The 12908-nt window shown below is 41.4% G+C and overlaps 1 protein-coding gene across 16 annotated transcripts in view; it reads left to right on the top strand.

The window, feature by feature from the left end:
• The window catches only part of MAST2 (microtubule associated serine/threonine kinase 2), a 208308-nt gene that overhangs the window by 174803 nt on the left and 20597 nt on the right, over positions 1–12908 (top strand). For all 16 annotated transcript variants that reach the window (XM_072772330.1, XM_072772329.1, XM_072772328.1 and 13 more), the window contains 2 exons: positions 261–415; positions 1836–1911. In XM_072772330.1, the coding sequence (XP_072628431.1) occupies positions 261–415; positions 1836–1911 (231 nt within the window). The remainder of the gene's footprint in view (positions 1–260; positions 416–1835; positions 1912–12908) is intronic.

The raw sequence follows: 12908 nt of genomic DNA, 5'->3' as shown, positions 1-12908 counted from the left end.
ATGGAGCTCCCACACCTTATGAATGTCTGGGTCCAACTGCCTGCAAGACTCATGAAGGCTCCTAGTATCTTGGCTTCCTCAGGACTGAAGGCTCTGAGGGAGTAGGGGAGGAATCATGCCCAGGGGAGGCTAAAAGGAGCAAGGCAGAGAAGGCCTGCTTTGGGTTACCTGTGGGTTTACACTGACTGGAAAGTCCTGTCTGTTCCTGGACTTGCCTCAGACGTGTCTGTAATGCTGCTTGTTAATGTTTTTCCCTCTAGTCATCATGTTCCTCACAGGAAAAGCTGCACCAGTTGCCCTTCCAGCCTACAGCCGATGAGCTGCACTTTTTGACGAAGCATTTCAGCACAGAGAGTGTACCAGATGAGGAGGGACGGCAGTCCCCAGCCATGCGGCCGCGCTCTCGCAGCCTCAGGTGAGGACTGCTCTCTGCCTGCAACCCTAGGATCTGTGGAGCTCAGCTTGTTTGCACAGCATAGGAATAGGCAGATTTTCTATAAAGCGCAAGAGAGTAAATAATTTAGGCTTTGTATGCCAAACAGTGTCTGTGGCAACTACTTAACTCTGAATTCCTTCAATTAGCTCTTTCCTTTGGCATTAGCTGGTAAAACTATGCCAGAATTCCAGGTTGAGGAAGAGGATGGAAATTAAAATGGGCATGGCTTTAATGACAGAGTTCAGCTTTCCAGAGCCCCTGGGAAATAATTAATTGGCTAATATGTTTGAGGTAGGAGCACAGAGGAGCAGGGCCTCCCAGGAAGAATGCCCTCAGATAATGTTTCTACTCTGAATATCAGGAAGTGAGCTGAGCCAGACCACAAGGACTGGTTCAAGTTCAGAGACTGATGCAGATGATCACTGGGACTGTTGTGCAGAGGATCAAAAACACAAATTTGAGTTTTTGTGGAGTGTGGATCCCAGTGCCCTTCTTTGTCTCACTCAGAGGAATACCTGAATCTTGGTGCTCTCTGAATCCACAGGGTAAAGGGTTCGTTTGAGGCCATTTGAGACTGAGAGGGATATAGTATCTCAGGAAGTCCCTGCTGTATTACTCTTAAAATACTTGGTAATATGTATTGATACATCAGGCAGACCATGGCCCATTCCAGGGAAGAAAGGCAGAGCAGGACAATTCTGAACCTAGCTCAGCTAGGGTAACACGTCAGGGGAACCAAACTGGCCAGGATCCAAATACCGATTTATTTGTGTGACTCAAACTTTGAAATCCTTTAAGAAGATGTAACTACATATGGGCCAAAGAGGAATATTTAGGTGACCCAGGCTAATAACTCACTGCAGGCTGGATTGGCCTCATTTATCCCCCAGGTCAGAGCCTAAGTTAGCCTCCTTGGCTGCAGCTTGTTTGGAAAAGGATATAGGTTTATACCGTTTTCCTTTGTTTTTTTGTTTGTTTGTTTTGGTGGTAGTTTTATTTGATTTGATTCCTAGAACCCCATGCTGGGGTATGCTCAACTCCACTGGCCAAAGCAAAGAAAGCCCAGAGAGCCCTGTTCTGGGGAGGTCATCCTAGGAAAGCCACCTAGGAGTAGACTCAGGAGTGGTTTCCTCCTTTTGGGCCTTTTCAGGCCCTGGCAGAGGTCTTTGTGAAAACCAGCCTTCTTATAGGAAAGTAGCCTAGTTCCAGATGGCACCATTTTGAGTCAAACAAGGTGTCCTGGGAACTTCAGGAAAAAGGAAGACTCTAGAACTCAGCATGCATTAAGGTGTGTGGGTGTACTGCAGACAGTGGGAGGGCAAGGACTCTGGGAATGGTTATCTTTCTTCTTGAGAGATCCATGGCACTAAAATAACACAATTTTTTCTTTCTTATTTAGTCCTGGACGGTCCCCAGTTTCCTTTGACAGTGAAATAATAATGATGAATCATGTATACAAAGAAAGATTCCCCAAGGTAAGAATCCTGAGGATGGCTGCACCTGTGGGAAGACTGAGGGTGAGGGGATGGAGTGCTCTCTCCAGAGGTAGTTAAGAAGAGCAGGAAGGCACCAGGAGGAGAAGGGTATAAGCACAAGGCTTTCAGACTGCTAGAGATGAGGCAGGTAGCAGGGACTATGAGTTTGGGGCTCATATTTGCAGGGCTTCTATTTCTCTACTCCCTGGAGTGGTGTCTAGAAGGAAATGTTAGAAAGGTATTCCCCCATGTGTTGGTGGGGAAGGAAAGAACTGGGCACCTTGTTTCTAACCATGCACATCAAGTCCACAAGTCAGGGTCCTTGCAGAACAGGATTGGCTAGCAGAAAGCATGTTTATTCTATGCAGATTTCTGAAGCAGTGCCTCATTACCAGGCCTGGAGAGTGCACAGACCAGTGTGCTGGCTGGAGGAAGCAGGAAGGTGGGAGCCAGAGTTTTCAAGCAGGAGAATGCTGAGGAAAGCAGATTACTCTGCTGAGGTAGCTGGGAAGTAGTCTTCGCAGCTCTGCAGTTTGGCTAGAAACTGTTGTGTATGTGGAACCTGGGTGCTTGTTTTGCATTTGAATTTCTTTTTGAACACAGCATGCCTATACACTCCGACTCTCGCCTTCTCGTGACGGGCCCTGTTCTTGCAGAACATAGCCAGCTCTGTCAGAACCAGGGAACTGGCACAGGCTCCCTGTCCATGACAGCAAGGAGCATGGGGCTCTCAAGCCTCTTGTCTTCATCCTCTATCCAGACTTCCCTGGGTCTACCTATTCATCTGAGTCCAGAGGCTGCAGTGTGCAGTGGTTCCCTGCTCTTCTGAGAGTGTCCTTTTCCGAGACTCCAGTATAGTCTCCTGGACACGCATGGGTGGCTTAGGGAGATGGTATGAAGCTCTGTGCTTTTCCTCTTGACATACATAGTGAAGCATAGCAGTAAGGAAGGACATACATTCTAGAACCAGATTGAATGGGTTCAAATCTACTTCTACCATTTACTCACAATATGACCCTAGACAGATTATTTAACTCATCTGTAAATTGGGATAATAAGAGTATTTATCTCGTAGAAAGTTTGTGAAGATTAATGAATATTAAACTTTTCTAACTGTGCCCAGGACATAGTAATCACTCAGTAAGTGTGAGCTGTGATTTCTCTGCTGCCCTGGGCCCCATGGTCTATGTTTTCTGGTCTTGGAGAAGGCTTTAGAGAGGAGGAGTGAGGAACAGGGGCAGAATGGACAGCTAGGGAATCATTTTGTTATGCTAAATCCTTTATAAGGAAGTTTAGGAATAGGGGGTGGAGTTAAAGGAGTCAGGGACCCTAAGTTTGTCTGGTCCCTTCGAATACAGCTAGATAGCTTCCATTCTGAGTACCTGTGAAAATCAGAGGTCTGAGAAAAGAAATGCTGCAACTCTGCAAGTAAAAAAAGTGAACACTTTTTGGAAGGTAGGAGGTATAGAGACTTGGATCTTGGGTGAGATACCTCAGGATATGATGGAGGGAGGGGAGCCTCCTTAAGGAGGGTACCAGTAAGTATTAAAAGCTGTCGAGTGAAAAATTCAAACTTTTAGGGGCGCCTGAGTGGCTCAGTGGTTGAGCGTCTGCCTTCGGCTCTGGTCGTGATGGAGTCCTGCATGGGGGTCCCCACGGGGAACCTTCTTCTCCTTCTGCCTATGTCTCTGCCTCTCTGTGTATCTCATGAATAAATAAATAAATAAATAAATAAATAAATAAATAAATAAATAAATAAATAAAATCATTAACAAAAAAATTAGAACTTTTAGAAGTCTGCGATGGTGGCGAATGTCCCAGGGTTAAAGGTGCTTGGGTGGCAAAGTGAGGCAGAAACCCAGGCTCCTCAGCATGGTCTCAGGATCCTCAGGATCATGAGAAGAACAGGGGTGCCTGAGTGTGGCAGAGTTCCCAGGCACAAGAGTGGGGAAAATGGCTGAAAACAGCAGGTCTAGGTGCTGCCTTTCTGCTCTGTGTTGCCATAAACTGTGAATCACTGTACCGTCATGTGACCACTTTTCTGGCAGGGGTCCAGCAAAAGGCAAAAGCATGGAGAGACCCCTTCCCTCCTCTGGGAGAAAGAGCATGGGTCCGCACCAGAGGTATCCATAAAATTTGGAGTTTTGAAACTCAGTCATGTGCCCGAGATAAAAACACTCGGGCACAGGCCAGGTGAACACAGAGTTTTGATGGAACCCCGCGAGACAAGAGTGAAGGACTGCTTTTCTGTGTGGGCTCACTGAAGCGGGGATATGAACTTTCAGCTCCAGGGCTAGAGATCAGTGCGCCACCATTTTCATCGCTCCTGTCAGTGCTGAAAGCCTTCAGGAAGCAAAGTAGTACCACATAGAAGAATCCAGAGCTACTTACACTGAGCCCTGCCTCCCTGTGCACTGGAGATGAATTTCCACTAGGGCAAGTACACCTGAGAATCAGTGCAATGGGCCCCTCCCCCAGAAGACTAGTATGAACAACTGGCTCACACTAAATTTACTGGTCATAAAGGGCTACAAAGCTCTTGGGGAAAACAATAAATAGCATCCATTGTTTTTTTATTCTTTAGTCTTTCAGTATTTTTTTTCAGTTATTATTTTTCAATTCTTTTTAAATTTTTATTTTTATATATACACTATATATATTTTTTGTTTCCTTAGTGTTTCTTATTTTATTTTGTGTCTCCTTTTTTCTTAAAATTTGGGAACTAGTTTCTTGTAACAACAGACCAAAACACACCCCAGATCTAATTTTTAAATTTGTTTTGTTCCTTGTTTGTTTTTTCTGTTATCATTATTGTTATTGTTATTTTTTCTCTTTTATTCTTTTCTGATGAAAATGATGAAATGGAGAAATTCACCCCAAAAGAAAGAACAGAAGGTAGTATTCACTGCCAGAGATTTAATCAATACAGGCATAAGTAAGATGTCTGAACTAGAATTTAAAACAATGATTATAAAGATACTAGCTGGGCTTGAAAAAAGCATAGAAGACACTATAGAATCCCTTACTGTAGAAATAAAATAGCTAAAATCTATTTGGGCCAAAATTAAAAATGCTAGTATCAAGATGCAGTCCCAAATGGAGGCTATAAAAATGAGAATGAGTGAGGTAGAACAGCATGTCAGTGATAGAGAAGATAAAATGATGGAAAATAAGGAAGCTGAAAAGAAGAGAGAAAGAAAATGACTGAATCACAAAGGGAGACTTAGAGAACTCAGCAAGTCCATGAAGCAGAATAATATCCAGATATTAAGGGTCCCATAAGATGACGGATGGGAGAGAGGGGCAGAAGGTTTTTTTGAACAAATTACAGCTGAGAACTTACTACTCTGGGGAAGGAAACAGGCATTCAAGTCCAGGAGGCACAGAGAACCACCCTCAAAATCAGTTAAAAGTAGGTCAACACTTTGACATATAATAGTGAAATTTTGCAAATTTCAAAAATGAAGAGAAAATCCTGAAAGTAGCTCAAGATAAGAGGTCCTTAACCTACAAGGGTAGACATATAAGGCTGGCAGCAGACCTATCCACAGAGACCTGGCAGATCAGAAAGAACTGCCTTGATATATCCAGCATGGTAAGTGGGGAAAATATGCAGCCAAGAATACTTTATCCAGTAAGGCTGTCATTCAGTTATGCTAGAAGAGATGAATAGCTTCCAGGACAATAAAAAACTAAAGAAATGTGTGAACACTAAATCAGCCCTGCAAGGAATATTAAAGTTGATCCTGTAAGCAAAGAGAGCACAAAAATAACAATAGACCAGAAGGGAATAGAAACAATTTATAGGAGCATTGACTTTATAGGTAATACAATGGCACTAAATTCATCTTTCAGTAACTACTCTGAATGTAAATGGACTAAATGCTCCAATCAAAATACATAAGATACCAGAATGGATTAAAAAACAAGATCCAGGATCCCTGGGTGGCTCAGTGGTTTAGTGCCTGCCTTTGGCCCAGGGCCTAATCCTGGAGTCCCAGGATCGAGTCCCACATCAGGCTCCTGCATGGAGCCTGCTTCTCCCTCTGCCTGTGTCTCTGCCCCGCCCCCCCCCATGAATAAATAAGTAAAACATCTTTAAAAAAATAAAAAATAAATAAAAAAACAAGATCCATTGATATGCTGCTTACATTACAAGAGATTCATTTTAGACCCAAAGACATCTCCAGATTGAAAGTAAGGGGGTGGAGAACCATTTATCATGCCAGTGACATCAAAGGAAAGCTGGTGTAGCCATTTCATATCAGACAGATTAGATTTTATTTTATTTTATTTTTTTAAAGATTTTATTTATTTATTCATGATAGTCACACAGAAAGAGAGGCAGAGACATAGGCAGAGAGAGAAGCAGGCTCCATGCACCGGGAGCCCGATGTGGGATTCGATCCCGGGTCTCCAGGATCGCGCCCTGGGCCAAAGGCAGGCGCTAAACTGCTGCGCCACCCAGGGATCCCCAGATTAGATTTTAAACCGAAGACTGTGACAAGATGAAAAAGAGCACTATAGCACAACTAAAGGGTCTATCCAACAAGAAGATCTAACAATTGTAAATCTTTACGTACCTAACTTGGGAGCAGCCAATATACAAACCAATTAGTACCAAAATTAAAGAAACACATTGGTAATAATACAATAATAGTAGGGGACTTTAACACCCCACTCAGAGCAATGGATACATCATCTAAGCCGAAGATCAACAAGGAAACAAGGGCTTTGAATGACACCCTGTACCTGATAGACTTCATAGATACGTTCAGAGCATTTCACCCTAAAGCAGCAGAATACACATTCTTCTTGAGTGCACATGGAACATTCTCCAGAATACATCACAACCAGTGATGTATCAACCAGTATAAAAAGACTGAGGTTATACCATGCATATTTTCAGAACACAATGCTTTGCAACTTGAACTCAATCACATGAGGAAACTTGGAAGGAACTCGAATATTTCGAGGTTAAAGAGCATCCCACTAAAGAATGAATGGGTCAACCAGGAAATTAAAGAAGTTTTGAAAATGCATGGAAACAAATGAAAATGAAAACAACTGTTCAAAACCTTTGGGATGCAGCAAAGGCAGTTCTAAGAGGGAAGTAAATAGCAATACAAGCCTTTCTCAAGGAATTAGAAAAGTCTCAAATGCACAAGCTAACCTTATACCTAAAGAGCTGGAAAAAGAACAGCAAATAAAGCCTAAATCCAGCAGAAGATAAATAATAAAGATTAGAGCAGAAATCAATGAAGTAAAAACCAAAACAACCAGAACAGATGAGCGAAACTAGGAGCTAGTTCTCTGAAAGAGTTAATAAATAAACCTCTAGCCAGATTTATCAAAAAGAAAAGAAGGACTCAAATTCATGAATGAAAGAGGAGAGATCACAACCAACACCAAAGAAATACAAACAATTAGAATACTATGAGCAATTATATGCCAACAAATTAGGCAATCTGGAAGAAATGGATGCATTCCTAGAAACATAAACTACCAAAACTGAAATAGGAAGAAATAGAAAACCTGAACAGACCCACAACCAGCAAGGAAATTGAAATGGTCATTAAAAATCTCCCAATAAACAAAAGTTCAGGGCCAGATAGCCTCCCAGTGGAATTTTACCAAACATTTAAAGCAGAATTAATGTTTATTGTCCTGAAACTATTTCAAAAAATAGAAATGGAAAGGGGTGCCTGGTGGCTCAATTAATTAAGCATTTGCCTTTGGCTCAAGTCATGATCCTGGGGTCCTGAGATTGAGCCCCACATTGAGCTCCCTGCTCAGCAGGGATTCTTCTTCCTCTCCTCTGCTTGTTCTCTCTCTCTCTCTTTCTCCGCTCCCCACCCCCAGATAAATAAAGTAAAAAGAGAAATGGAAGGAAAACTTCCAAACTCTGTGAGGCCAGCATTACCTTGATCCCCAAACCAGAAAAAGACCCCACCAAAAAGAATTACAGACCAATAACCCTGGTGAAAGTGGATGCAAAAATTCTAACAGAGATACTAGCTACTGGGCTCCAAAAGTACATTAAAAAGATTATTTACCATAACCAAGTGGGATTTACTCCTAGGCTGCAAAGGGTGGTTCAACATTCACAAGACAACAGTGTGATAGAGAACATTAATAAAAGAAAGGACAAAAACCATGTGATTCTCTAAATAGATGTAAAAAAAAAAAGCATTTGACAAAATGGAGTATCTTTTTTTTAAAAAAAAAAAAAAAGATTTTATTCATGAGAGACACAGAGTGAGAGAGAGAGAGAGAGAGAGGCAGAGACACAGGCAGAGAGAGAAGCAGGCTCCATGCAGGGAGCCCTATGTGGGACTCAGTCCTGGGACTCCAGGATCAAACCCTGTGCTGAAAGCAGGCTCTAAACCACTGAGCCACCCAGGCATCCCCAGTATCCTTTCTTGATTAAAATTCACCACCACATAGGGATAGAGGGAACCCACCTCAATATCATAAAAGCCACATAGAGAAAACTCACAGCAAATATCATCTTCAGTGGGGAAAAACTGAAAGCTATTCCTCTAAGGTCATAAACATGACAGTGATGTCCACTCTCACCAGTTTTGTTCAACATAGTACTGGAAATCCTAGCCTTGGCAGTCAGACAACAACAAAAAATAAAAGTCATCCAAATCAGTTAAGAAGTCAAACTTTAACTCTTTGCAGACAACATGATGTTCTGTGTAGAAAACCCAAAAGACTCCACCAGAAATTTCCTAGAACTGATACAAGAATTCAGCAAAATCGCAGGATATAAAATCAATGCACAGAAATCAGTTGCATTTCTATACACTAACAGTTAAGCAGAAGAAAGAGAAATCAGGGAATTGATCCCATTTATAATTGCACCAAAAATCGTAAGATATCTAGGAATAAGCCTAATCAAAGAGGTAAATGGATCTTACTCTGAAAACTATAGAGCCACTTATGAAAAAAATTGAGGAAGACACAAAGAAATGGAAAAACATTGGATGCTCATAGATTGGAAGAACAAATGTTAAAATGTCTATGCTATCCAGAGCGATCTACACATTTATTGTAATCCCTATCAAAATACCATTGACCTTTTTCACAGAGCTGGAGCATATAGTCCTAAAATTTGTGTGGAACCAGAAAAGACCCCAAATAGCCAAAGTAATATTGAAAAAGAAAACCAAACCTGGAGGCATCACAAGTTGAGCTGTATTACAAAGCTGTAATCATCAAGACAGTATGGTACTGGCATAAAAAACAGACACATAGAGTAATGGAATAGGATAGAGAACCCAGAAATGGACCCTCAACTCTATGGCCGATTAACTAATCTTTGACAAAGCAGGAAAGAATATCCAATGGAAAAGATAGTCTCTACAACAAATGGTTTTAGGAAAATTGGACAGACCCATGCAGAAGAATGAAAATGGACCACTTTCTTATATCATACATGAAAATAGACTCAAAATGAATGAAAGACCTAAATGTGAGATAGGACTCCATCAAAATCCTAGAGGAGAACACAGGCAGCAACCTCTTTGACTTTGGCCACAGCAACTTCTTGCTAGACAGGTCTCCAAAGACAAGAAAAAAAAAAAAAAAAAAAAGGAATATTGAACTATTGGAACTTTATCAAGACAAAAGGTTTCTGCAGAGCAAGAGAAACCGTCAGCAAAACTAAAAGGCAACCAACGGAATGAGAGAAGATACTTGCAAATGACATATCAGATAAAGGGCTAGTATCCAAGATCTATAAAGAATTTATCAAACTCAACACCTAAAAACCCAAAAAATCCAGTCAAGAAATGGGCAGAAGATATAAACAAACATTTCTCCACAGAAGATAGACAAATGGCCAACAGACACATGAAAAAATGCTCAACATCCCTTAGCACCAGTGAAATACAAATCAAAATCATAATGACATTCCACCTCACACCAGTCAGAATGGCTAAAATTAACAATTCAGGAAATGGCAGATGTTGGCAAGTTGTACAGAAAGGGGAACCCTCTTACACTGCTGGTGGGAATGCAAGCTGGTGCAGCTGCTCTGGAAAACAGTATGGAGGTTCCTTGAGAAGTTAAAAATTGAGCTACCCTACTACCCAGCAATTGTACTGCTAGGTATTTTACCCCAAAGATACAAATGTGGTGATCCCAGGATTTATAGCAGCAATGTCCACAATAGCCAAAGTATGGAGAGAACCCAGATATGCATCAGTGGATGAATGGATAAAGAAGACCTGATATTTCTATAAAGTGGAATATTACTCAGCCATCAAAAAGAATGGAAACTTGCCCTTTGCAATGAAATGGATGGAACTAGAGGGTATTATGTTAACCAAAATAAATCAGAGACAAATACCATAAGATTTACCCATGTGGAACTTAAGAAACAAAACAGATGAACATAGGGGAAGGGAAGGAAAAATAAGATGAAAATATAGAAGGAGGCAAGCCATAAGAGACACTGAATTCTAGGGAAGCAAACAGCATTGCTGGAGGAGGGGTTAGTGGGAAGAAGGGGTGACTGGGTGATTAAGGAGGTCAGGGCATTTGATGTAATGAGCAATGTGCAACTGATGAAACACTAAATTCTGCCCCTGAAACTAATAATACAATATATGTTAACTAAATTGAATTTAAATAAAGTTTATTTATCATAAATTATGATTAAATTAGGAGTGTGTAGTGTTTAAAATGCACCTCACATGTTTCTTCCTCCTCCTTATATTTATTAGGTGTTGTCATTCTAGCATTGCGTGTGTTTTGTATGCATGTCTCCATTCATGTAAAGATGCAGTGTTAGAGAAAATGTGTTAAGATTCCTTTCCTTCCACTCCCTCTCTCCTCCCCAAGCCTCTTTCTCTCTCCACACACTGTATACCTGTGTGCACATATGGTTTATATTTACAGTTCTAGGTAGTTTTCACCAAAAGCACTTTAACTACATGACTAATTGGCCACTGGGCAATTTTGCTGTAAAAGATAAGGTCCCAGAAAACAAATGAAGGATATTCATTAAAAGGGGCATAAGGAAACAAAGAAGAAAAAGAAAAACAAAATCAAAGGCTATTGCAAAATATAAAATATTTTAATACATTCAAAATGTATAGTGTAGATTCATGGCAATACAGCACAAATAACTGATTTTATTTTGTTCATTGTACCTAAGCACTTGTCTTCAAAGTCTTTTGGTCTTAGTATTATGCATTTTGGTTTTACCTGTAGATTCATCTTCTTGTTCAACATCACACTTTTTCTTTTTTTCACCAAAATTTCATCCTTCTTTAAAAGAAGTATCAGTTTCTAGAGGCGCCTTGGTGGCTTAGTTGGTTAAGGGTCTGCCTTCGGCTCAAGTCATGATCCCAGGGACCTGGGATCAAGCCCTGCAGCAGGCTTCCCTGCTCCGTGGGCAGTCTGCCTCTCCTTCTCTATCTGCCTTTCCCCCTGCTTATGCTTTCTTGTTCTCATTCACTCTCTCAAATAAATAAATAAAATATTCAAAAAAAGAAATGTCAGTTTCTCTATTAGAGTATGGTTTTGTGTGTGTGTGTGTTTTTAAAGATTTTATTTATTTATTCATGAGAGACACAGAGAGAGAGAGAGAGAGGCAGAGACACAGGCAGAAGGAGAAGCAGGCTCCATGCAGGGAGCCCCACGTGGTACTTGATCCCGGGACTCTAGGATCATGCCCTGGGCCGAAGGCAGGCACTAAACTGGAGGGGCCCCTGGGTGTCTTAGTCATCTGCCTTTGACTCAGGCCATGATCCCAGGGTCCTGGGATCAAGTCCCCTATCGGGCTCCCTGCTTGATGAGAAATCTGCTTCTCACACTCCCCCTGCTTGTTGCTTCTTTCTCTCTCTGTCAAATAAATAAAAACTTAAAAAAAATAAAACTTAAAAAAATATTTATTTGAGAGAGAGAGAGAAAGCACAAGCAGGGGTAGGGATGCAGAGGGAGAGAGAACGGGAATCCCAAGCCAACTCCAAGTCAAACATAGAGCTAGATGCGGTCTTAATTTCGACCTGAGCTTCAAAACCAAGAGTCCGACACTTAACTGACTGGGCCACCCAGGTGTCCCATAAGGATACATACTTATAACTGAGCTTTGTATTGTATTGTGAAAGCCTTCCATGCTCTTGTTTGTCCTTGGCATATTGTCACATGTCCATTTATAGACCTTCCAAATTTCTATAGGGCATATGGATTCAAAACTCTGAGCCACTGTATAAACTGTCATGAAGGCTAAGATTTATTTTTTTATTTTTATTTAAAATTTTTTTTTTTTTTTTTTTTTTTATTTATGATAGTCACAGAGAGAGAGAGAGGCAGAGACACAGGCAGAGGGAGAAGCAGGCTCCATGCACTGGGAGCCTGATGTGGGATTCGATCCCGGGTCTCCAGGATTGCGCCCTGGGCCAAAGGCAGGCGCCAAACCGCTGCGCCACCCAGGGATCCCCGAAGGCTAAGATTTAGATGATGAATGGGAATTCTGCATCATTGGAGAAATGAAACGAAACTGTCAAACAATGCTGTCAACCAGTTATTATTTTCTTTTACAGCAAAATTGCCTTATGGCCATTTAGTTGTGCAGTAAAAATGTTTGTGGCAAAAATGCTTATGGTGAAAATTGGTGAAAATATCTGAAACACACACCCCTAAACCCAATTGGAAATCAGAAGTTGCCACCTGGTGGCAAAGCAAAGAAGACCAAGTCCTAAATAGGCAGCTAGGAACTTGTTGACTGGTGTAATTTATCACTTGGCCTAACTGTGCAGTTAGGTCCCCAAGAGGCTTCTGAGCCAGACTCCTGTTCTGCTCTGCTGAGGGTCCAGGTCCATGAGGAGGCAGGTTCACACCTTCAACAAACACTCTCTGAGCATCTGCTTAGTCTAGTTGGGCCCTAAGGTCAAGCAAGAAGATCCTGAGATAAATCAAATTCTCTCTGAATTGAAATTTGCAGAGAAGTCTTTAGAAAGCAGCAGTGTTCATACAGTAGG

The sequence above is a fragment of the Canis lupus genome, chromosome 13 (assembly GCF_048164855.1).
Source record: "Canis lupus baileyi chromosome 13, mCanLup2.hap1, whole genome shotgun sequence".
NCBI lineage: Eukaryota > Metazoa > Chordata > Mammalia > Carnivora > Canidae > Canis > Canis lupus.
The sequence above is the reverse complement of the archived record's forward strand: the minus strand, read 5'-3'. Positions and strand labels throughout refer to the sequence as shown.